The 25,458-nt window shown below is 43.1% G+C and overlaps 1 protein-coding gene and 1 pseudogene across 1 annotated transcript; one reads left to right on the top strand and one right to left on the bottom strand.

Moving 5' to 3' along the window:
• Positions 1-4,938: 4,938 nt before the first annotated feature.
• On the top strand, positions 4,939-14,097 carry LOC123162594 (disease resistance protein PIK6-NP-like; annotated as a pseudogene).
• A 5,396-nt stretch (positions 14,098-19,493) lies between these two features.
• Positions 19,494-25,016, bottom strand: LOC123159242 (disease resistance protein PIK6-NP). Its single transcript, XM_044577066.1, has 3 exons — positions 23,836-25,016; positions 19,825-21,790; positions 19,494-19,726 (listed from the first exon to the last, which is right to left on the bottom strand). The coding sequence occupies exons 1-3, from the start codon at positions 24,669-24,671 to the stop codon at positions 19,706-19,708; spliced, it is 2,823 nt and encodes a 940-aa protein (XP_044433001.1). The 5' UTR covers positions 24,672-25,016; the 3' UTR covers positions 19,494-19,705.
• Between the last annotated feature and the right edge of the window lie 442 nt (positions 25,017-25,458).

Consider the following 25,458-nt stretch of genomic DNA (forward strand, 5'->3'; position numbering starts at 1 on the left):
ATGGTCCATGAAAAGAATGTAGCCACCATCTTCCCTTTTCATAGCGCCTCTTCTTTCATTTATCTTGCTAGGGGAGATTTGCATTTCTGTTTGTCATGTTCCAGACTCCCGCACACACCACATTTCCTTGTTGGCTTGGGTTTTGCAATCTCAAAACCTGACTACTTCCTTTTGACTTTGGTCGCCCCTTCGTTGTAGTCTTGGGAGGGTCTAGTATCAACTTTGTGTTTGAGGACGGAGCTGCATCAGTATGTGGGGGCTGGATGACAAAAGCATGATTGTTTTTGCTAGCATGTATCGTCACACGCACACTTTCTTGATGTGTGGCGGGGTTACCATGTCGCTGCACATTAGTAGCATTTTCTTGTTGTGTGGCGGGGTTCTCCTGTCGATGCACATTAGTGGCACTTGTTTGCTGTGTGGCTGGGTTCTCCTGTTGTTTTGCACCGGGAGCGTTTTGATGCTGTGTGACGGAGTTGTGTTCATTCACCCGCCCCACAGGTATCGAGCAGGGATCCGACTGTCCTTGAAATGATCCTTTTGCTTCTTGCTTTTTTAAGTTGATTGTTCTTCAGGGTTTCAAGCTCCTCCTTGAAATTATACAGGTGTTTTCTTGCCAATCTAGTCCCGTCATCTGTTAGGCAAGCGTCTTTGGCTGATGCCTTAAATTCTTTAAGAATTGACGTGTATCGCATGACGCTTTTACCCTCCTCTGGCATCGACTTCTTAACTATTGGTTGTTTGAAATCAGGTTGAATAAGATCCTCCTCTGGATCCTAGGTCCACCTCTTTAGGGTGCACTTTTCAGGTATCTCTATACCCCAATCTGGTCCATAACTCGTAGTACGTGTGCAGACAGTAGTCCGTCATGATCAAACTTGCAGCAAGTACACGAGTATGTTTCTTCATCCATGTTTGCTTGAACATGGTAGTCCCTGTCTCCATATTTTGGTATTACCCCCCGCACTGAGCTGACCTTGAAAGTACCATCATCCAATGCGCCGCATCTGTAGGCTGATTTCACCTTCATCTCCACCTAGAATTTGCAAAACAGGTTATGTGTGTACAGCCCCCGCACCTGCATCTCTAGCGGGTTCATCGAGTACATTTCGGTTTCTTTGTACATTGTTTCCAACTGCTCTTTTGACACGCTATCTATCACCTTATCCTGTATCGTAGTGTACTATTGTGCAAATTCAACCAATGAGTTGTTTGGGTTGACATACTTCTTGAGCATAGAGTTAAAACCCTCGCTTCTTGCCGTGGTCTGCAAGAACGGGAAAAAATCGTGCATATAGTATACTGGGACCCAACACTTCATGTTCTCCCACGGCCATTGGAAATGCTCGTTGTCGGTCTGGCCATACGCTTCCATCATCACCCACCACTTGTGCTCAAACTCCTCAACTGCATTCATAACATAAACATGGTAACATCAAGTATTGAAGGATGATAACATTGGTTCAAACATACTGGTAACTAGGAACACGACTGCTGTTGATAATTCTGTAACACATACTTGGTTACTTTAGTTCAAGCATCATGGTAAGTACTCTACACACATGATGATTTTTTTGTCCACAACGAATACCACTCTGTGTGTGTAGTACAAGCAACATTTTTAACTAGCAACAAAAAGAGATTCCTATCAATCACCACTAGCTGGTGATTGAAAAGTTTTGTTGTAACTAGTGGGATGAACAACTGAAATGCATTCAACAAACATGAACATGATATGGGTAGTACAGAAAAATAATTAATGTAGGTAATTTTGTTGTAATCATCTGGTAACCTGTCACCTTATCACATGATAACTGTTGATATCATGCATGTAAACCCATTTCTTGTGTTTTAAGTTAGTGAGGGTGGGAAGTAAAATACCAGTCAGGTTGTCGTCAACACAATCCTTGAATGCGTTGTTTAGTGGCTCATTGTCAGCCATCAGCTTCCCAAGCTTCTCCTGTGCTTTTTTTCATTATATGCCAGCGGCAATTCCTGTGTACTATCCCGATGAACACCTCATCAATAGCACTCCTCATTGCAAAATCCTGATCTATTATTATGTTCTTTGACGTAATTCCACCCATTGCATGCAAGAATGCATTAAACAACCACACAAAGTTACCAGATAGTTCGTTTCAAACAAACACACAACCAAACTGGATTGACTGCCCATGGTTATTAATGCCAATGAAGGGCGCACAGGGCATCTTGTACATGTTTGTCATGTATGTTGTGTCGAATGAGATGACATCATTGTATCTAGCATATGCCCTGCGCGACGCACCATCTATCCAGAACAAATTCTCCACTCTGTTCTCATCATCAAGCTTTATTTTCCAATAGAAATCTGGATCTTGTGCCTTCATATCTTGGAAGTATGAGATTGTGCTCCCCACATCAGCATGGCGGTACTCCATGCGGAATTTAGCTCGCTGGTTTGCGATGTCCTTTGTCGTGTATGGTACATCTTTAGGAGACCCATAGAACCATGACATTAGTTGCATCTGTCTTGTTGTCTCTATGTTGCATCCGTGCAATATCTTCAAGAAGTCCTGCTCATCCTTTGGAATGTTCCTATGTGATGATAGGAACTTTGTCAAGGACGGCTTTCTTATTAGGGGGTGGTTGTGGTCGTTGTTGAAGCGTTTGACTCTCCACCACGCATCCGTGTGGGTGATGTAAAGGTGGGCCGGACATCCTGACCTCACAACCTTCCCTCTTTTCCTCTTCTTCATGATGCTTCTTGGGTCTTGCACATCCTCTTTCTCCTCCTTGTTTGATTTTGCCTTGCCGTATTTCCCACAAACCAAGAGGACTCTACTTACAGTATCGTCTTTAATTGTTTTTCTGTATTTCAGTCTCATTCCAAACCCATGTCTGAGTGCATATTTCTTGTAGTGATCTTAAGCTTCCTCAAAAGTACCAAACTTCATCGTTTGATCTGGAGGCTTCGGTGTGGAGTATGCCTCGGTGTTTCTGTCTCCCTGTTCAGCATTCTTTCCTCCTGTTTTTGGACTCGCTGGCTCGCTGACTGAATGATCAAGGAAGTTTTCTCTCCCCCCTATGCTGCTAGTAGTCCGTTCTTTGCTTGTTTCTCGGACCATCGGGTTGTTTCTAGATGTAGCACCTGTAATGTTTTTGAAGTTGTTAATTTGTGTTATATTTCTGCATGCCAGAACTAGTGGTAACTTGTACTCCAATTGCTTGGTAAAGTTTGCATACATTAAGATGTTTTTGTAGCTGTAAAGTGAAAGCATGTAGTTCCATTTGTAATACAGACTGCAATGATAATTCGTATGCAGTAAGAGTGGTAATTCTACCTAATTTCATGGTAACTTTTTTTGTGTGCATTAAGCTTGGTGATTGTGAACTAATTCATGATGAATGTGGTAGTTGTAAATAACATAGGTGGTAGTTGCAATTCAAGTATGATGGTAACAAGTCTGTGTATAAAAATGTGGTAGCATGGTAAATGTTTTACCTTTGTCTGCTTTGTTGATGTTTGCAGAACCAAAGCTTGCCGTGTGTGCTTGTTCACACTGTTGGTTTGTCCCCACACCACTCATCGTGATATCCACATTACCCCCTTTGTCATGTGCCATTTTTTTGTGTTGCGGCCCTGCTAGCATATATAATTGCATCCATCAATTCCACACTTACAAGCAGTTTTGATTATTTTTTCACAACAACTTTTTTTTCTTTTTCTGCACTGATTACTTCATTTTTTATAGCAGGTATCATTTTGGAGTAACCAGCGTATGGGAGGACAACAGCGATAGTTCCTATCAATCTCATTGCATTAATATCATTTCTTATCAAAAAATTCTGGTGGCAACAATGTAAATCAACATCTGGTATTCTTGTAGTGTTTTAACAACTCTGTTTCTGAGTTTTCCCGGTAAACTGTAACGAATTAGCATGATAACTTGTTCTGTCATGGGTTTGTTCTATAAAAAAAGATCTTTTTTTGTGTTGAATAAGTGTTAAAGGATGTTGATTACTCAATGCAGACACTTTGGTAATCTTCCTTGAAATGAAATGGTAACTCAGTTATTAATGAGAAATTTCATACATGTAGTTCTAACATGCTTCAAAAAAGATAGCTTAATAGATCGTTGATGATAACCTATATGGATTTATGATGATAACTCAATGATGTAATCTGTAGGTAGGAACATGGATCATTTTACCAACTTTTTGGCTTTAAAAAAGGCAAATTTATTCAATCTTTTATTGGTAACCTGACTGATTTTGAATGGTAAATCAATTACAACGCATAATATTACACCGATGCATTAAAAGGGCTACCTTTTTCTTGTTTTTTCACTTACCTCCTTGTTTTTTCGCTTGATTATGGTGAAATTCAGACGAGCTGGTGGTAACCCTTATGATATTGATATGGTAAACCAGTCCCCTATCTCAAATCCTTGTGTTGTAGTGTTTTTCGTGGGTTTTTTTTGGTCGATTAGATCTGGGGCGCAGGTAGTCGGCGATGGATGCGCGTCGGGAAGAGAGGTGAACAGATCGGGGTAGGTGTGGCTCTTTCTTGCGATAGAGGTAAAAAACTAGGTTTTAGCGTGGCAAGTCACGTGATAGGGAATGTGGGTTAGAGGGGCTTTGTTTTGGGCCTCATGCGTTGCGCGTGCTGGGCCTCGCTAAAGAAGGCTCGGTCGGTCACCGTGGTTGGTCCTGTCGAAGCGGATCGCGCGGGAGGGACGCGGGTAGATGATCGTGCGGATCTAATGTTTATCATCCTGTCGACTGTGGTTAGTCGCGTCCATTTTTTAAAGGGCAGAACTTTAAAGAACACCCTAGGCGAAAAAAATGTATTGATTCGATCCCGTGCAGCGTGGTTTCAGGCTTCTTCTCCTGCAGCTCAAAAAAAGAAAAGAAAAAGCTTCTTCTCCCCAAACCTTACCGCCGTGTCACCCCACCCTCTGGGCACCTCCGCCGCGGCCTCCTCCGGCCCTCTTTCCCCCCGCCGTCCCTTCCAGTTCCGCTCTGCCATCGCGTCCACTCCGCCGCCCCTCCAGCCCTACTCCGCCGCCAAGTTTTCTCATCTCCGCGACTCCGCCGCCCCCTGCAGCCACCAACTCCGCCACCGCATATGCCCATCGCGGCCAACAGCGTTGTGGAGGTTTCTGCTTGATGTCCACCAGCTCGGAGCTTGGCCTTGGCATTTGCATTGTTAGTGGCTCGCTTTCTTTGTCTCGTAAAAGGTACTGTACTATTCTGCAACGGTGACCATGTCTGCACTAAACACTGCCAAGCCTGGATCTGTGTGATTAGGCAAGGTTGGGCTTGCGTGATTAGTCAAGCTTGGATCTGCGTAATATACACGTTATGTCATGTGCGTTTGGTACAATTAATCCGGTGATAGCTAGCGCGGGCTCCATAATGAAGAGACGATACATGTAAGCAGATGCCTTCTGGCAGATCTGAGTTAACACAGAGTCAGTCAATCCTGGAAAATTGAGATTGGATCTGCGTGATTAGCAAATTTTACCAGATTTACCTACTGTCAAATGTTCTTGCCAATTATTTGCATCTGATTGGAATAATGTTAGTTTATAGAATAAACAATAAATGTATTGGTATATATATTTGAATTGTGGAGTAAAGTTTACAGAACTCTTGTAGAATGGACTCAACCAAACCCTTGACTGTATTTTGATAGTGGCTTCCGTCATTTTCCTATGTCTCGGTTATCTTGTGAAGCACCTTTTCATAAATTGAATAGTTCCATTTTCGGGTTCTTGGTTGAGGTGCTTGCCGTATTTCTTCTATTTCTGCGTCGACACTTTAGATATATAGTTTTTACTATTATTTTGCTGGTTACAACCAGGGTTCTGGACTTGGTTCTTGAAAACATTATGCTCCCCACCTCAGCTATTTTGAAATCATTTTTGACGGACTGTCAAGACTTCCATTTGCATTTTGGAAATTTAAAGGCCACGGGATATTAGGGAACAGTTGAGTAATTATTTTTTAGTACTGTTTCTTAGTGTAAGCACATGTTTCTGCTAGGTTTTTCTTCGTGAGGATGTAGTTTTCGTGAATTACTGTATTCTGTATATTCATATGTATGTTACTAGTGACTTTCTACATATGTTTCAGGAGGCGAGCTAATTGTGCTCTTTAATCAATTTTCAGGTGTGCATCATGTGCGAACTTGAAATTTCATTGAATACATACATACACTGATCTGTTCACTTATCTATATATACATGCTTAAATATGTGACTACATTAGGTTGGCACTACTATTAAAGACTTAGGCAAAAGTGTCGACACGAGCCCATCATCTGTCGTGCTTAGTGCCTGGTTCAAGAAAAAGTGAAAAAAAAACAGGTAACTGCAGTGCTTTCTTTGCTTAGTTGGAGTTCAACTGAAAACAACGAAGAAAGTTCTCTATATATGTAGCTACAACTATGGTCTTAGTCCTTATTTTTCCTATGATAATTAGAACATTTTACAGGTTATTTGAAATAGTGATAGCTATTCATTCGTTCATAATGAATATCATGCTGGTCTTTTCTTCGTTATTTCTTACTCCGGGTATAAGCGAGAGGAATCAATCAGAGATAACAACCAGGGTTGTCCTATTCTTTTTGCTAGGCAAACACCATCAGCAAACTACATGAGCAAAATCATAAGGTTCTCATCTCTCAGTCTTGCGACCCAATAACCTGACTTTGTTGTACTCAGCCTCTCTGTGTCATGATTGATGCATATTGTTTTTGCTTGTAGACCTTGGTTGATATGTAGGGAGTGGACTGTGTCGCTAGCCAAACAAACATCTTTCTGGTGGATGTTTTGTGTATCTTTGCCAAAATCTTGGCATGCTTGTGGTGGTAATTTCGTTCACCACACTTTTTGTGGCAGCCACAGTTTGCCTTATTACTTTGTTTCTGACAATGTTAGTCAGACTCTTAGTATCTCCTTACATGTGTAAACATGGAGGGCAGATGAGCATGTCGTTCCCAATTGAGAGCATGTCCACCAACGTGCGACCTGAAAAACCTGAGGGTCTGCCCAGGCAAATGCAGATGCATCATGTGCACATCATTTTAGTGCCCCTTTTCGTCTTGCTCACAATTTTGTGATCACGCCGGCCTGCAAACCGTCGGAGCTGGTCGCACCTAGCAAGATCCCCAGCCCCTGCCGTTCCATGGGAGGACATTTGCACCGACCCTTCTGGATAGTGTCAAGAGCCCTTCTGGGGAAACTATTGGGTTTACGGCATGTATCTGAATGGCTGCCCTGAAGTGCATATCATTCTTCGTCGGAGCATTTTGAATTGATAGGCAGGCCCAGAGAACGTAGTTACTGTCAATCCCAGGGGGAAGCTGTCCGGCCAGGAAATTTCCCCGCAAAAGCAGCCAACAGAAAAAGTAATTAAATTTGTCAACTTGATTCCGAGGGCGGGAACCTCATTTGTGTCACAAGAGTGGTGTTACCTCCAACAATCCTACTTGGACGAGATGCTGAGATAGACCCCGGCATAGAGTGATGCCCACAAACGGACACGCCCAAGCCTTCGTACAGTAGTCCAGGATTACCATCAGTTGCAAGTGCCTTCTTGCAGATACTCAGCAATCCCCTGAGCTGACGCTTGCTTGCCCGGGATTCAGCCGGGTCAGTGGCTAATCGTGTCCGTCCATAATCCAGATGGTATGTGTAGCAGCGACGAAGTTATAGCTCTTGAAGCGCTTCGAATGCTACATTGCCTGCTAGTCATTTCGCGTTTTACAATCTCTGAAATTTCTGTCCTATTGTATTTAGACTTGGCTCCATCTATCCAAAGTCTTCTCCCACAACTTGGTCTTGCAAGTGGTATACCTAACCCTCTTTTATAACAATGTCTTCTGACCTGGCTCCATCCTAATAACAGATAGGCCTGGCCAGTAGTCTTGCCAAGTCTCGTTTAACAATGTCTGAAACTGTCGGTGCATCATTTTCAGACCTGCTCACTAGCTACATCTTAATTAGTAGTAGTAGGTACCTCGATCCAAATCATGTCACAAATGCAAGTGTTAGCAGCTAAGTCTCGTTTAACAATATATGTCTGTACGTCAGACAGCTGGCTGACATGCATCAAATTAGGAATTCAAAGTAAATGGCCGTCCCGGGATAAATTAGTGAATGGCGCATATGGTTACGCCTGCTCCCCTGCTCCTTATATAAAGATTTCGTACGCATCGATTTGTACGCATAAGTCAAATTTGATGGTGCCAGCTTGACTAATGTGCACATTCGCCATCACATTCAGAACCGGCTGCATAGCTATCAAATCGATATCGTAATTCATTGTATACACCAGTGTAAAAATCGCTCTTATATCATGGGACGGAGGGATTAGGTACCACCCGTGATGCATCGGACCATCCCCATGTGACAACATGCATCCACCAAATGGATCAAGTTGCTTGTTAAGATAGACTAGCTAATGGTATCAGTTCAGACGATACATTGAGTGGTCCAACCTAGCTAGGTTTTGATCCACAAATTGAGATTAATTACTTATTATGTGATGTGTAGCTATGGCCGAACCGTACTTTTGTTTCGCCATGGCAAAACTTTGACTAGGAATTGCTTTGTTGCTATGTGGTGTACAGTACGTGACATGAAACTAGCATCATTAGCTACATTCTTCTTCAGAAGTAGTAGTATTTATGAATTGTTGCTTAATCTATCATATAAATCTACATAACATAGTAATAGTTGCTGAAATGCTTGCCCTAGGATTTGAGTGGTTCATCATCCTCATCCTCATCGTCGTCGTCATCATCATCATCATCATCATCATCATTATTATAGCCATAGGAAAAGAGGCGCCTTCATATGATTTGTGGCAAATAAGAGAATTGCACATGAATACAACTATAATTACTTGTACTAACAAGACCAGTGCCAGTGCATCCTCTTGTCATGCATGTTCTCTTAGGGTGATAGTATAGATGTTTGGATGCAACTATTCCAATGCATTACAGTATCTCTTAAGACCAGTCTGAGTGCTACAGGCTGGAATGGTTTTCATTTTCAGTGAGATTTCGATGAAATTCACTGAGTTTCATTAATTTCAGCAGTCTTTGAAATATTTACCTTTCGGCCAAACTATTTACCTTTCGGCCAAAATATTTCAGCAATTTCAGTAGTACAAATGAATTCAAATATTTTTCAAAAGGTTCAAATATTAGTTGACTTTTAAGTGAATATTGTGGCTTTTTGGCTGAAAACCCGCTGGATGCCTGGATCCACGTATCACGTCATATACATGCGAACTCTACAAAAATATCATTTTCTAGTAGTTAATACAGTCCCCGCAAAAAAAAAACAGTCAATCCTTGGATCTGCCTGATTAGTGCAACCTTGGAGAAGGGGTTAGGCCATGTGCGTTTGGCACGGTTGATCTGGTGATTAGTTCTGGTGTACTAGCTTAGCCGTAGTGCATTAAGTAAAGTGTGTAATTAAGAAGAGAAAAGATTGATACATGTACCCCAGATTCCTTCCGGAAAATCGGTCAGCTGGCTTGGCTCTATAAAGGACAACAAAGCTCATAGACCAACATCACACAACTACTGTCATACGCAGAAGACAAGAACTTCACCAGAGAGAGGAGCGAAAGCCACCAATAGAGCCATGGACCCCGCGACGGCGGCCATGGGCTCCATCCTCCCCAAGTTGTTCCAGCTCCTCCACGGAGAATACAAGCTGCAGAAGGGCGTGAAGAAAGATGTGGAATTCCTCGAGAAGGAGATGAGGAGCATAGATGCTGCCCTCCGCAAAGTGGCCATGGTGCCGCGTGACCAGCTCCATGACAACTCCAAGATCTGGGCCGGTGATGTCAGGGAGCTGGCATACGAGATGGAGGATGTCGTTGAACGCTTCATGGTGGACGTCCAAGACTTTGAGCCTGCTGCTAGCCAACACAGCTTCAAAGGGTTTGTGAAGAAGGTGTCCAACTTGATCACGAAAGGCAAGACGCGCCACCAGATCGCCGATGCGATTAAGAGCATCAAGGACCAGCTCCAGGATGTGGTGGACCGACGTGACCGGTACAAGATTGACGAAGTTGAGGCAAGTCTGGCTGCTACAACCATCATTGACCCTCGGCTGATGGCTCAGTTCAAAGATCAGAGAGAGCTTGTTGGCATCGAGGAGCCAAGAGATGAGCTAATCAGGAGGCTAGCGGATGGAGATGATTGTGTGTCCAGGCAGCAGCTCAAGATCCTCTCGATCTTCGGATTTGGAGGACTTGGCAAGACAACTCTTGCCAGAGCGGTTTACGACAAGATACATGTAGAATTTGTATTCAAGGCTTTTGTTTCGGTCGGTCAGAAGCCTAATCTGAAGAATGTTCTCATAAGTATTCTCCTCCGAATTGACAAAGCCTCTTGTGACAATGGTACACTGTTATTAGATGAGGTGCTGCTCATCGAGAAACTCCGAGAACTGCTTACAGACAAGAGGTACCACTATCTCCTAATTTGCATGCTGTGAGAGATTTTCCACATTGTAAATGTATATTTGCTATATAGTTTAATTTTTAGCGGTCATAATAAAAAGTGAGGCAGAAATGGGGGCTTCACTTTCTTGCAGATTTTCACTTCAGTTAGGATTCAGGTTGTATCGACCTACACTTATGCGTTATGAGAAAAATTTTCATTCCATATATTTGTACCTAATTTGAAAATGCATGTTTACTATAGTATCCTTTAAGCCGCCGTGATAAAGAGTGAGGCAGAAATGGGTGCTTCATTTTCCTGCAGGTGTTTCACATCAATTAGATTTAGATTGCATATGCATGTTCTTACATGTTTTAAGAAAATTTTACCAGATTTACCTACGGTCAAATGTTCTTGGCAATTATCTGCATCTAATAGGAATAAATGTTAATTCAGAATAAAAATTAAAAATGGATGCTTTATATAAACTTTAATAGAATGGATTTAGTCAAACCCTTGCATGTATTTTGATAGCGTCTTCCATTCATCATTAATCATTTACTTATGTCTCAGTTGTCCTAAAGCACCTTGTCCTGAATTAAATAATGCCATTTTGGATTCTTGGTTGAGATTCTTGCCATATTTCTTCTATTTCTAAGAAGACACTTCAATTTTACTAATCCATGGATCTCATGTTGCCATGTCAATAGGTACCTCATCATCATTGATGATATATGGGATATGAGTTCATGGGATATAATCAAATGTGCTTTTATTGATAGTAACTGTGGAAGCAGAGTAATCACAACTACTCGTATCTTTGAAATGGCGAACGAGGCAAGTGACATTTACAAGCAAGAACCTCTTTCTCCTGATAGGTCGAAGGAATTGTTCTGTATGAGATTATTTATTGGCAAAAGCAAAAACCCATATCATGAACCGGTTAAGATATCTGGGAAGATATTGCAGAAATGTGGTGGCATACCGCTAGCTATCATTACAATAGCTAGCTTATTGGCCAGTAAACCAGTAACAGATTGGTCTAAGGTCTATGACTCTACTGGTTTTGGGAATGAAGATAACAAGGAAGTGGATACCACAAGAAATATATTGCTATATAGCTACTATGATCTTCCATATTATCCACGGCTTTGCCTATTGCACCTAGGCATATACCCCGAAGATTTTGAGATCAAAAAGGACAATTTAATTTGGAAGTGGGTGGCTGAAGGATATGTGCATGAGGAACCAGGAAAAGGATTATTTGAGATTGGAGAGAGATACTTCAACATGCTCATAGATAGAAGCATGATCCAGGCAGTGGAGAAGCCATATCACAGCATCATATATGCTTGTCGTGTGCATGATTTGGTACTTGATATGATTCATTTTCTATCAGAAGATGAAAGTTTTGTTATTGCATCAAACAGTAACAGGACATCTCCGTGTATCACTGTTCGTAGGTTAGCCATAAATAATGAAGTCGTAGAGCAGGATGGATCTGCGGCTAACTCGTGCATGCAGCAAGTGAGGTCATATAATGCCACCATGTGTCAATTTAGTATGTTGCCATTGCTTTCAAACTTTAAAGCTCTACGTGTGTTGGCTATAGAAAAGTGCACTTTCAGGGGAGATAAGGAAATTCTTGTGAGGCCGGAAGCTTTTCCTAATCATCTTAAGGATGTTGGGAATTCACCTGAGGTACCTTGGTTTCTCAAGAGCGCCTATTGTTGAGGTGCCTGAAGAAATAGGTGATCTAAGGTTTTTGCAGGTACTGGACTTGGGCAGAAGTATTGGCATAAGAAAACTGCCTCGAAGTGTTGGTCGGCTAACACAACTGAAGTGCCTGCGCTTTTGCGGTTCTAGCATGGAGGTGTTGGACTGCACGAATCTAACATCCCTGGAAGAGCTACAGTTGTACCGTGTCTCTCCAGACTTTCTGAAAGGGCTGGGCAAGCTGAAGGAGCTGAGAGTGTTCGAAGTATTCTTTGAAGAGCACGATGATATGTTGTTCAAAGATTTGATGGGACTTCTTGTCAATCTGCAAAAACTTCAAGTCATAATGGTTCGTTGTTGGCATCGATCGGATCCTCAGCCATGGTCTGATTATGCTGGCTCTGTGGCCCTTGGGCACCTCCGTCATCTGGAAGTGCATGACCTGCTTCCTGTGCTGCCAGTGTGGATTAACTCCTCATGCCTCCCGAACCTCTGCCACTTGCATATGAATCTGATGGCTATGGAATCGCAGGATATGGAGATCCTTGGGAGGTTCTCAGAGCTCATTACTCTATGCATTTGTTGCCATGATGGCGTTGTTTTTCCTGACACCATGGAGGAGGGTTCATTCCCTAAATTGAGATACTTGGAACTGAGATATTCTAACCAACCCAGATTTGTATGGGGAGCAATGTCCAGCCTTGAGTATTTTCGGTTCTTCGGCATGGTATTGACCAATGCCTTCAATTTTCATAGCCTGGTGAACCTCCCACGTCTTGAGAAAGTTGAAGCTCAAATCTGGTACCCTCCAGGTCCAAGGTCTACTGCCATGGATATCGACGTGCAGCAGGCACATGCGTTGTTGAAGCGTGCAGTTGAGATCCATCCCAACCATCCCTCACTCGATGTACGTGCTACTAACATCGCAAATGTAGCTTCTTTCTCATGTTCTTGTAAAAAAGAGTTTCTTTCTCACGTCACCTCATTTCTTTTGCAGATTCGCCCCTAGGGATACGGAGTAGAAGAAAAATCAGTCTCAAGCACACACCGCAAAAGGTCATACTCCCACTCCGTGTAATCAATTAACCGCTGTTGCAATATGTACAAGTAGTATTCTTATTTACTTTAATGATGCAGCTATGGCCAGGGTGTTTTTGAGAAAAAAACGTATTACGATAGTAATATTATTCTTTATTGTTTGCTGATGAGAACCAGGGTTATGGACTAGGTTTCTGAAAACATTATGCCCCCACTTCGGTCATTTTGAAAAAAGTTTTGACGGACCGTCAAAACTTTTCTTTGCATTTTGGAAATTTTGAATTTCAGACCACCGGATATTAGGAAATAATTGGGCAATTTGTTTTCTTGTAGCGTGTGTACATGTTTCTACTATGGTTTTTAATTTTCACCAGTTACTGTATTCTGTATACATATATTACTAATGACTTCCTATATCTGTTTCAGGAAGCGAGCCAACTGTGCTCTATAATCAATCTTCAGGTACGAATCCCTTGCAAATTTGAAATTTTCAGAGAAAATGTTTCTGTGTACACCACATACACATACGTACGTGCACTGATCTGTTGCTCACTTATGTATAATAACCACGCTTACATTATGTGGCTATTTTACAGGCCAGCCAGGGCTGTGTGGGTGAGTCCTGCTCTTCCTATGGAGGCAATACCATCAGCAAGCTACAGGAGTACATAAAATCGAGAGGTTCTCATCTCAGGCTTGGGATCCAATAATTCGATTTGGTTGTAATCAGCCTCCGTGCCTTGATTTTGTTCACCACACTTTTTGTGGTAGCTATGCTGTTGTATTATTTTAACCATGGCAATGTTTAGTCATCAACCAATGGACCAAACAGACTCTTAGTATCTACTTGGCTGTGTAAAGTACGTTGTTCTATTTGTTTCTCTTCTATGCTTTCCAAAACTTTCTTTGCACGAATCCTGAAACATGTGTCAATAATCAGCGAGAATGAATGCGAATATCTCATTTCTTTCATGGCAGAAGATTCCCTTAGATTTTATCAATAGCTTTACTCACAAATTGTGCATATATACAAATTTGAAATACATGGCGCGCCTCTGACCAAGTGGCCCACGAACTGATGGCTTTTACTTGGAAGAAATTTGTTCATGGATTAATTGATTTGGATACAAGTTCTAATTAAATATCATCACTTTTCTCTGCCTTATCCTTGGCTTCGGAGACACGCTGCAGCCTGAGTATATACTCTCGATAGCTTCAGGTGTGTTTTATCTTACGGGATCTTCAGGTATATACACTTGAGATTTAATGCAAACGAAGGATTATATGGAAGAACAACAAAAGTTCACCAACCCAAATACTTACACGACACAAGCTAAACACCTCCAGCAAACTACTGTAAAAGTCTAGCTTCAACACTATAACATCTCCTCACTGCCGTGCCGGGGATGTTCACAAGATCCTCTCAGCAGAACACCGCTGTCGTAGTCACCTGTAGTCGGTCGAAGACGACCTTGGTTTACCGTTGTTCGACGAGTTGAGTGCAGAGAAACAAGTATCACCACGATCGCGACGATCAAGCAGCCGACGAGCATGCCGAAGAAAAGCGCCCCGGGCCGCCTCGTCTGCACAAATCCATACACTCTCCCGGATGTCACCAGGATGAAATCAGTCAGCCCATTGCCGGAGAAATCCTCGAGGATTAGTGCTTGAGTCGGCGGCACAGGGAGGTCGATGGACGCCAGTAGGACACCGGAAGGAGATATCACCACGGCGTCCTGGTCGCCGCCAGCGATGATCACCTGCTTTGGGTCGTAGACTCGCAGAGAGAAGGCTTTGAGAGTGGGGATCGCGGTGTTCTCTGTCCACGTCGCGTCTGTCGATAGTTGCCACGTCCATGTCGCATCATGACCAAGTAGAGTATGAGCTCACCTACGATGATAGACAAACAAGTCAGGGTATTGGAGATAAAACGCTGCTCATTATTTCATAAGAGACAAGCTAGTGCCGTCGACTTGATGCGTCCAAAATCGCTAAAAGAAATATACCGACCTCTCCCCGGCTTGTTAGAAAGATGATATCGCCATGACTTCCTCTTCTGTGTATATGACCATCGTCTCTCTCCAGCAGAATTGGTGCCGCGCGCCACCTCTAAGCCATGGATCAAATGTCCTCCCAAAACTTCTTGAAAAGTCACCATGATTGAACAGATTGAGATGGTTGTAGTGGCAGATTGAAACATTTAAAAGCTGCTCCCGCATCGATACACCAGACGTGGCAACTTTTTTTTTTATTTTTATTTTAAAAAAAGAGGTTTATCTCCGACCTCTGCATCAATCTATACATATGGCCATATTATTAAAAAGTGTAGCAAAATCTTAAGTTTCAATGCAGCTCATAAACCGAGCAAAGAGACAAATAAATCTGTAACGTGCCACATTCGGCGAAAACGCTCCATATCCGATGATGAAAAATAGACTACGATGCCTACACACCTAGCCTATTATTAATTCACCATCCAAATCAGCTGAAGATAGCCCGAGCTACCGTCTCCCAGAGGTTGCACCCAATATCCAAAGGCTCCTTGAAGTCCGCATGAGTGAGTAACAACCACATACGGATCCAAGCAGTAGCTCTGTAGATGACCTGCAAAAAAAGAGCGAAGTTTGTCCCATTAAAGATCATATCATTTTTCGTGTTCCATATAGCCCATAAAAGTGCACATATCACTATCCGAATATGTTTAGCTATGTGTTTATCCACACCATTAAGCCACATCCCAAATAACGTGTTTATACTCGTTGGTGGATGAATGTTAAAAGCTATATGAATTGATCTCCATAACAATTGTGCAAGCGGACATCGGAGAAAGAGGTGTTTAATCGATTCATTTTGGTCACAAAAACAGCATGTGGAGTTACCAACCCAATTTCTTTTTAGTAAATTAACTTTGGTCAAAATAATTCCTTTGTGAACGAACCACATAAAGATTTTGATGCGAAGCGGAACTTTAATCTTCCATATGTGTAAAGACCTCGACAATGGCCCAGAATCAATTAGGTCCAAATACATGGATTTCACAGAGAAAATTCCATTCGAGGTTAGCTTCCAACTGATTGTATCAGCCTGGTCCGAAAGATGAACATCCATCAACCTACGGACTAGGTGCAGCCAACCATGCCAGCGTTCCCCTACAAGGGATCTCCTAAACTGGATATTAAGCGGCATCAAGTTTAATACTGTGGCGACATAATCCTCCTTACGTTGCACAATATTATATAAGGAAGGATATTGTAAAGTCAAAGGCGTCTCCCCTAGCCAGGTATCCTCCAAGAATCTAGTAGTGGTACCATTACCAACTAAGAACTTTATCCATTGGAAAAAAGATACTTTTGTCCTCATTAATCCCTTTCAAAAGGGTGAGTCTGTTGGCCTTGCGCTAACTTGGGCCAAAGTCTTAGAGTGTAGGTATTTATTCCGCAAGATTTGTATCCACATGCCTTCGGTTTCGGTAGATATTCTGAATAACCATGTGCTAAGCAGACATCTATTTTTAACCTCTAAATTTTCGATCCCTAACCAACCCTGGTCTTTTGGTCTACACACGATATCCCATCTAGCCAGTCAGTATTTCTTCTTGGCCTCATCACTTTGCCAAAAGAATCGGGATCTATAGAAGTCAAGTTTTTTCCATACCCCTACCGGTACCTCGAAGAAAGATAAGAGGAACATCGGCAAACTTGTCAAAACCGAATTTATCAAAACCAGCTGACCTCCATAAGACATTAGCTTGCCCTTTGAGCAGCTTAGCTTTTTTTCAAATCTATCTTCAATACACTTCCATTCCTTGTTCGTTAGCCATCGATGATGAATTGGGATCCCTAGATGACTAAATGGTAAAGATCCCATTTCACAACCGAACAAGTTTCTGTAATCATCTTGTTCTTCTTTAGCTCTCCCAAAGCAGAACAATTCACTCTTATTGAAGTTGATTTTGAGCCCAGATAGTTGCTCAAAAAGGCATAAAACTAGCTTCATATTTCTAGCTTTTGCGAGATCGTGTTCCATGAATATAATAGTATCATCCGCATATTGTAGAACGGATACTCCCCCTTCTACAATATGTGGGATGAGTCCTCCTACTTGGCCACTCTCTTTAGCCCGACCAATAAGTACTGCCAATATATCCGCTACAATGTTAGACAACACATGAGACATGGAGTCCCCCTGTCGTAACCCCTTACGTGTCTGGAAATAATGACCTGTATCATCATTGACCTTTATCCTGACACGGCCTTTCTGTATGAAGGAATCCACCTGAGATCTCCAAGATTCATTGAATCCCTTCATACGTAAGGCTTGTTGGAGGAAAGGCCATTTGACCTTATCATACGCTTTTTCAAAATCCACTTTGAAGATAACACCATCTAGTTTCTTCGTATGGATTTCGTGCAATGTTTTATGTAGGACTACAACCCCTTCAAGGATTTGTCTTCCTGGTATGAAGGCAGTTTGAGTTGGTTGCACAACCTAATGGGCTATCCGAGTCAGCCTATTCGTGCCAACCTTTGTAAAAATCTTAAAGCTAACATTGAGAAGACAAATCGTCCTGAAGTGCTCAATGCGAATAGCTTCCACACCTTCTTTGGCAACAACGTTATTGTTCCAAAATTAAGATGAAACAGATTCAAGTGATCATCGAACAAATCATGGAACATAGGCATAAGATCTCGCTTGATGATATGCCAACATTTTTGATAAAACTCCGTCGGGAACCCATCCGGCCCGGGCGCTTTATTATGCTTCATTTGCATTATTGCATCAAACACCTCTTTCTCGGAAAAAGGGGCAGACAACACCTCATTCTCATCTGAATTGAGTTGAGGTATGTCCCCGATCGCACTCTCATCTAGATATACGAAACTTTCTTCGGGTGCTTCAAAAAGTTTCTTATAATAATTGGAGATGTACAATTTTAGGTTCTCATGTCCTACAATTGTATCCTCATCTTGTTCTAACTGATTTTTTTCTTTCTATGTTCCCCATTAGCTATCATGTGGAAGAATTGTGTATTATCATCCCCTTGGACGATCTTAGAAATCTTTGCTCTAAGCGCCCATTTCATCTCTTCCTCTCTCATAAGGGCTTGTAACTTCTTCTCTGCCTCTTTCTTGATATCTCGCTCAGAAATATTAAGAAGAGTGGATTCCGCTTTCACATCAAGTTCATTAATAATTCGTGTCAATCTCTCCTTTTCAACTTTATAAATACCACTTTGATTTTTGGCCCAGCCTCTCAAAAACTGGCGTAAATGTCTAATTTTGTTTTGCCATCTCTTAGAGGACCCGCCAGAGTCCCTAGCCCATTCAGTCGCAATGAGCTCCATGAAACCCTCCCTCTCAAACCATCCTAGTTCGAAAGAGAAAGTATTTCTATTTCCCACATGGGTTGCTTCCCCTGAATCAACTAGGAGTGGTGTATGGACCAGACGTGCCCGTGGCAACTGCCCAACATGGTTTCAGTAATTCCATGGAACTGCTAACAACAGTTTGCTCAGCACCATTTGCACCGACAACCTACAGAAGAATGGACCAACAGCTTTGGTAACGTTTATTAATTAAAAAAAGCACCACTGGCAAAGCAGCCATATCTGACACCCACAGATTCATTAGGAGAATGGAGCAATGAACTTGCCCATCCCAACCTACAGAGATTAACGCATATATACAAGAACTACTGAGACATTGAGGTGAAATATATGATATTGGCTCTAAGTTGGGTCAGTGTATGCTAATTCTCTCATGTCCAAATTAAATTAGGAGACCTCAAATTCCATGGTAAATATGAACTCTGATTATTTAAGGTGAAAAGGTAAGGGAATGCATTTATCATGATAACATTGCACTGGTGCATATTTTTTGGCAAATCATTTATGACGAAGACAAGTCATGATTTCATGAAAAGGTAATTTGCTACTTGCTAGGATAAGATGATAGCAACACAAATTACGCAATAATAATACAGAGAACAAGCAATATTTAGTATCATCTATGTTCATGTTTGAGCAGAAAGCTCAATTTCTCCCTCTACAAGAAACTAACTAGAAGTGCTGTAAAACCATTTGAACTATTTATCGAATGACTGAAAAAGCCTACAAACTATAGTACATCATAAAACCTTGTGATACAAGCAGTCGAGAAATTAAACAAATCCACAGCTCTGCTGGAAATTACAGACATAAAATACGAGCGGCAGTGGCCTGAAGAGTATCTCTGGAACCAAAAAATGTGGTGCGGATCAAAAAAGTGAATTGCAGCTGTAATCTTGACACTTCAACACACCTTAACATGATCTAGAACTATGTACAAAATTGTGGTACAGAAACATGAATTTTATCAATACACATGCATGGACTGTGACAATGAAAATGGAAATCACAAAACAAGTGAAATTCTCTTTTTACAAGTAACATGAGAAAAGAAACTACTTTTCTGATCTTACACGTAACAGGTACATTGAGTGCAAGACGGCTGGGAAATCGGATCAACTATGATAAATCTGCAACTGAAATAAAGGTGAAATGAGAAATAAACTCGTCTCCTTTTACAAGTACATACGGTACATGAGAAAGAAATTACATTTACGATGTTAGTAGCACGTACCTTGAGTGTGGGATGGTTGGGATGGATCTCAACTGCATGCTTCAACGACACATGTGCCTGCTTCAACGACTCATGTGCCTGCAGCTCGTCTTCGCCGATACCCCTGCCAGTGTAGCCTAGGATTTCAGCATCAACTTTCTCAAGACGAGGGAGGTTCACCAGGCTATGGAAGTCCCAGCCATTGGTCCCTTCTAGGCCGATTATTATCCTAAAACACTCAAGGCAGGACATTGCTCCCCGTACAAATCTGGGCTGGTTAGAATTCTTCAGTTCCAAGTATCTCAACTTGGGAAATGCACCCTCCTCCATGGCGGTAGGGAAAACCATGTAATCATAGAGAAGAACGGTCAGAGTAATGAGCTCTGAGAACCTCCCGAGGATCTCCATATCCTGCGATTTCATAGCCGTCAGTTCCATATGCAAGTGGCAGAGGTTCAGGAGGCATGAGGAGTTAATCCACACTGGCAGCCCAGGAAGCAGGCCATTCACTGTCAGATGACGGAGGTGCCCAAGGGCCACAGAGCCATCGTAGTTGGACCACGGCTGAGGATGCGGTCGATGCCTACAATTAAAACTTATGACTTTAAGTTTTTGCAGATTGGCAACATGTCCCATCAAATCTTTGAACAACATATTATCGTGCTCCTCTTCAAAGTGTAGGCTAAGCTTTCTCAACTCCTTCAGCTTGGCAAGCCCTTTCAGAAAATCTAGAGAGACAAGGTGCAACTGTAGCTCTTCCAGGGATGTTAAACTCGTGCAATCCAATACCTCCATACTGGAACCGCCAAAGCGCAGGCACTTCAGTTGTGTTAGCCGACCAACAATTTGAGGCAGTTTTTTAATGCCAATTCTGCCCAAGTCCAGTACCTGCAAAAATCTTAGATCCCCTATTTCTTCAGGGACCTCTAAGATAAGCGGCATGGAGATCCCAGGCAGGGAGAACCCAACCAGCCGGTCCGAGAACCCAAGGTACCTCAGGTGAATCAGCCTCCCAAGATAATTAAGATGATAAGGAGAATCTTCCGGCTTCACAGAGCGCTCACTTCCCATGAAAGTGCAGTCTTCTAAAGCCAACACACGCAGAGCTTTAAAGTTTGAAAGCAATGGCAACATACTAAAGTGACACATGGTGGCACTATATAACCTCACCTGCTTCATGCTCATGTTAGCCACAGATCCATCCTGCTCTATGACTTCATTATTTATGGCTAACCTATGGGCATTGGTACGCGGAGATGTCCTGTTACTGTTCGATGCAGTAACAAAACTTTCGTCTTCTGAAAGAAAATGAATCATATCAAGTACCAAATCATGCACACGACAAGCATATATGATGCTATAATATGGCCTCTTCACCGTCTGGATCATGCTTCTATCTATGAGCATGTTGAAGTATCTCTCTCCAACCTCAAATAATCCTTTTCCTAGTTCCTCATGGACATATCCTTCAGCCACCCACTTCCAAATTAAAGTGTCCTTTTTTATCTCATAATCTTCGGGGTATATGCCTAGGTGCAATAGGCAAAGCCGTGGATAATATGGAAGATCATAGTAGCTATATAGCAATATCTTTCTTGTGCTATCCACTTCTTTGTTATCTTCGTTCCCAAAACCAATAGAGTCATAGACCCCAGGCCAGTCTGTTACTGGTTTACTAGCCAACAAGCTAGCTATTGTAATGATAGCTAGTGGTATGCCACCACATTTCTGCAATATCTTCTCAGATATCTTAACCGATTCATGATAAGGGCTTTTGCTTTTGCTAATAGATAATCTCATACAGAACAATTCCTTCGATCTACCATCAGAAAGAGGTTCTTGCTTGTAAATGTCACCTGCCTCTTTTGCCACTTCAAAGATACGAGTAGTTGTGATTACTCTGCTTCCACACTTACTATTAGTAAAAGCACATTTGATTATATCCCATGAACTCAAATCCCATATATCATCAATGATGATGAGGTACCTATTGACATGGCAGCATGAGACCCATGGATTAGTAAAACTAAAATATCATCCTGGAAATAAAAGAAATATGGCAAGCGTCTCAACCAAGAACTCAAAATGGCATTATTCAATTCACGACAAGGTGCTTTAGGACAACTGAGACATAAGTAAATGATTAATGATGAATGGAAGACACTATCAAAGTACACGCAAGGGTTTGATTTAATCCATTCTATTAGAGTTTATATAATACATCTATTTTTATTTTTTTTATTCTGAATAAACATTTATTCCTACTATAGGTGCATATAATTGGCAAGAACATTTGACCGTAGGTAAATCTGGTAAAATTTGCTTAAAACATGTACCCCTGCTTCCCCGCCACCGCCGGAGGAGGCCGGCGAGCAAAGCTCGCTCGGCGGGCTCTCCTCCTCCCCTCATGTGGGCGCCTCTGGCCAAGGCGAGGCGGCGCCCGGCATGGCGGCGGAGATGGAATGATGGGGCGGCGGCCCCAGGGGCTCCAGCGGCGGCTGTGCCACTACGGCTGCGAAGGCAGCGTGGGGGCCGACCATGGTGGCTAGTGGTGGCGGATCTGGGGGTTCCTGCCGAGATCTGTACCCCTCTGGCAGTGATCCTAGGGTTCTTATAGCGTCAAGACGGTGTTCTTATAGCCTCAGCCCACATTGATCTGGCCGTTGACGAGTTTCGGAGGGCTCCGCCGGAGATCTCCATTGGGTGCTTGACGTATGTAGATTGCTGGATCGGATGAGATTCGGTCATGTGCGTCCCTATTTCAGGCCGCGTGGCTCCAGGAGGGTGGCTCCGTCGGAGATCTCCATTGGGTGCTTGACGTATGTAGATTGCTGGATCGGATGAGATTCGGTCGTGTGCGTCCCTATTTCAGGCCGTGTGGCTCCAGGAGGGTGTGACCCAAAGCTTCCTTGCCTGTTGACATTATGGGACATGTCGGTATTTCGATTTCCATGGTGAAGACAGTGGCGAAGAACATCATGATGGCTGAGGTCTGAGGCCTAGTAATGGCGGATCAAGTCGAGGCGACGAGGACTTTGCTTGGTGATTCGTGACTCGTAACCGCGATATCGGCAAGTGGGGGCGACAGCACAGGAGGAGTACAGAGTCTTAGCTTTCATGGTGTAAACTCAAGGTCTGGCCTTAATTGGTTATGTCTGGCAGTGGCTTTATTAAAGGCATTGTTTTGAGAGCGTGGGTTTTTTCAGGGTGAAAACCTAAAATCTATGATCGGACGACGACGGCGCGTATGCACTGTTTCCTTCTAAGAGGTGTCTCTTTTGGAGATTTTGGACTTCGGGTGTTGTCTTGGTGGTGGTTCGTACTGCAGTTACAAGGAGTCGATCACTATAGCCGGATCTTTCATTTATCTTCTTCTATTTGTTTTTCAGTGTGTGCATGTGTAATGTCTTTAGGACACTTCGTTTTTGTGGAGGCTGGGTGTATTGGTGTCTCTGTGATGTTAATATATTAGCTTTGTCAAATAAAGAACATGCAAATGCAATCTAAATCTAATTGATGTAAAACATCTCCAGAAAAATGAAGCCCCCATTTCCGCCTCAATCTTTATCACCGCCGCTTAAAGGACGTACTGTAGTAGACATCAAGGAAAAAAATAGCACACTATATAAAATAGTGTCGTTCCTGAAAATATGCTTTTAGCGCTGCAGCGCGCTATAGTATGCTATTAGCGAGACAATTCTCTACATGCTATATCGTGCTATTTTTTCAGTGGTAAACATGCATTTTCAATTACGTGTAAATAAATGGAATGAAAATTTCTTAAAACACATAAGTGTATGCCGATGCTATCTGAATCTTAACTATGTGAAAATCTGCAAGAAGGTGAAGCGCCCATTTCTGCCTCACTTTTTATTATGGCCCCTAAAAATTAAACTATATACTCCCTTTGTAAAGGAATGTAAGAGCATAGTGATGTACACGCTCTTATATTTCTTTACAGAGGAAGTAGTAAATATGCATTTGCAACGAGGAAAATCTCTTGCAGCATGCGAATTAGGATGATACTGGTACCTCTTGTTCGTAAGCAGTTCTCGGAGTTTTTCAATGAGCAGCACCTCATCTAAGAGTGTAATATTGTGACAAGAGGCTTTTTCAATTCGGAGGAGAATACTTATCAGAACATTCTTCAGATTAGGCTTCTGACCGACAGAAACAAAAGCCTTGCATACGAATTGTGCTTGTATTTTGTCGTAAACTGCTCTGGCAAGAGTCGTCTTGCCAAGTCCTCCAAATCCGAAGATCGAGAGGATCTTGAGCTGCTGCTTGGACACACAATCATCTTCATCTGCCAGCCTCTTGATTAGCTCGTCTCTTGGCCCCTCGATGCCAACAAGCTCTCTCTGATCTTTGAACTGAACCATCAAGCGAGGGTCCACAGGGTCAACGATGGTTGTAGTAGCCTGACTTGCCTCAACATCATCAATCTTGTACCGGTCGCGTCGATCCGCCACCTGCTGGACCTGATCCTTGATGCCTTTGATTGCATCGGCGATCTGGTGGCGCGCCTTGCCTTTTGTGAACAAGCTGGCCACCTTCTTCACGAACCCTTTTAAGCCGTCGGGGTTAGCGGCGGGCTCGAAGCCCTGGACGCCCACCATGAAGCGTTCAACGACATCCTCCATCTCGTATGCCAGCTCCCTGACATCATTGGCCCAGATCTTGGAGTTGTCATGGAGCTGGTCACGCGGCACCATGGCCACTTTGCGGAGTGCGGCGTCTATGCTCCTCATCTCCCTCTCGAGAAATTGTACATCTTTCTTCACGCCCTTCTGCAGCTTGTATTCTCCGTGGAGGAGCTCGAACAGCTTGGGGAGGAGGGAGCCCATGGCCGCCGTCGCGGGGTCCATGGCCCGAAGGGTGGCTTTCACTTCTCTCTCTTCTTGGTATAGTTCTTGACTTCTTGTACGTCAAACAATGTTGGCGGAGATGGGCATATGCGGTGGTGGAGTTGGTGGCTAGAGGAGGCGGCCGCGGAGATGAGAAAACTCGGCGACGGAGCGGGGCTGGAGGGGCTGGAGGAATGGAGGCGCCGGTAGAAAGAGTTCCGGAGGAGGCCGCAGCAGAGGTGCCTGGGGGCTGTGTGGTGGGCAGGAGCGTGAGTTGCCCGGGGCAGGAGCGTGTGGTGGGGAGGAAGAGGGCGGAGCAGATAGCACAGGCTACCCTGCGCAAATGTGTCTGCTCGGCTGGTGCCCCGGTCCAGTCCGGCTGCTCCCGACGCCTCCCACTTCTATATTGCTCGGCGTGTGCGGTGGAAAAAGTCAGTGGGAGGGGGGTAGTGGATCAGCCAGGCCGGACCGAGTTGAGTGGGTTGGGTTGGGTTCCTGGGCCATGCACGCGAGTGGAAAGCCAGCGAAGAATTCGTTGACTTGAGTCAGTCTGCTGCTATCGTTCTCTGTCTTTTTTGCCTTTTATTTTCCAGCAATGCTACATCTACTAAAACTTACGTTGAGTTTTACATAAATGACTAGGTGGCAAACCGTGATTGGGAGTAGGGGGAGGCGGGGCCCACATCCCTAGAAATCAGAGGGGGGGGGGGGGGGGGGGAGATAATGTGGTGAAGGAAAGTTACATAAGGCTTCGTAACCTGTTTGTAGATGTAGAATTATTCTTTATTTTCCTACTCTTCCATGCTGC

This window comes from Triticum aestivum, chromosome 7B (assembly GCF_018294505.1).
Source record: "Triticum aestivum cultivar Chinese Spring chromosome 7B, IWGSC CS RefSeq v2.1, whole genome shotgun sequence".
In the NCBI taxonomy this organism is placed as follows: domain Eukaryota; kingdom Viridiplantae; phylum Streptophyta; class Magnoliopsida; order Poales; family Poaceae; genus Triticum; species Triticum aestivum.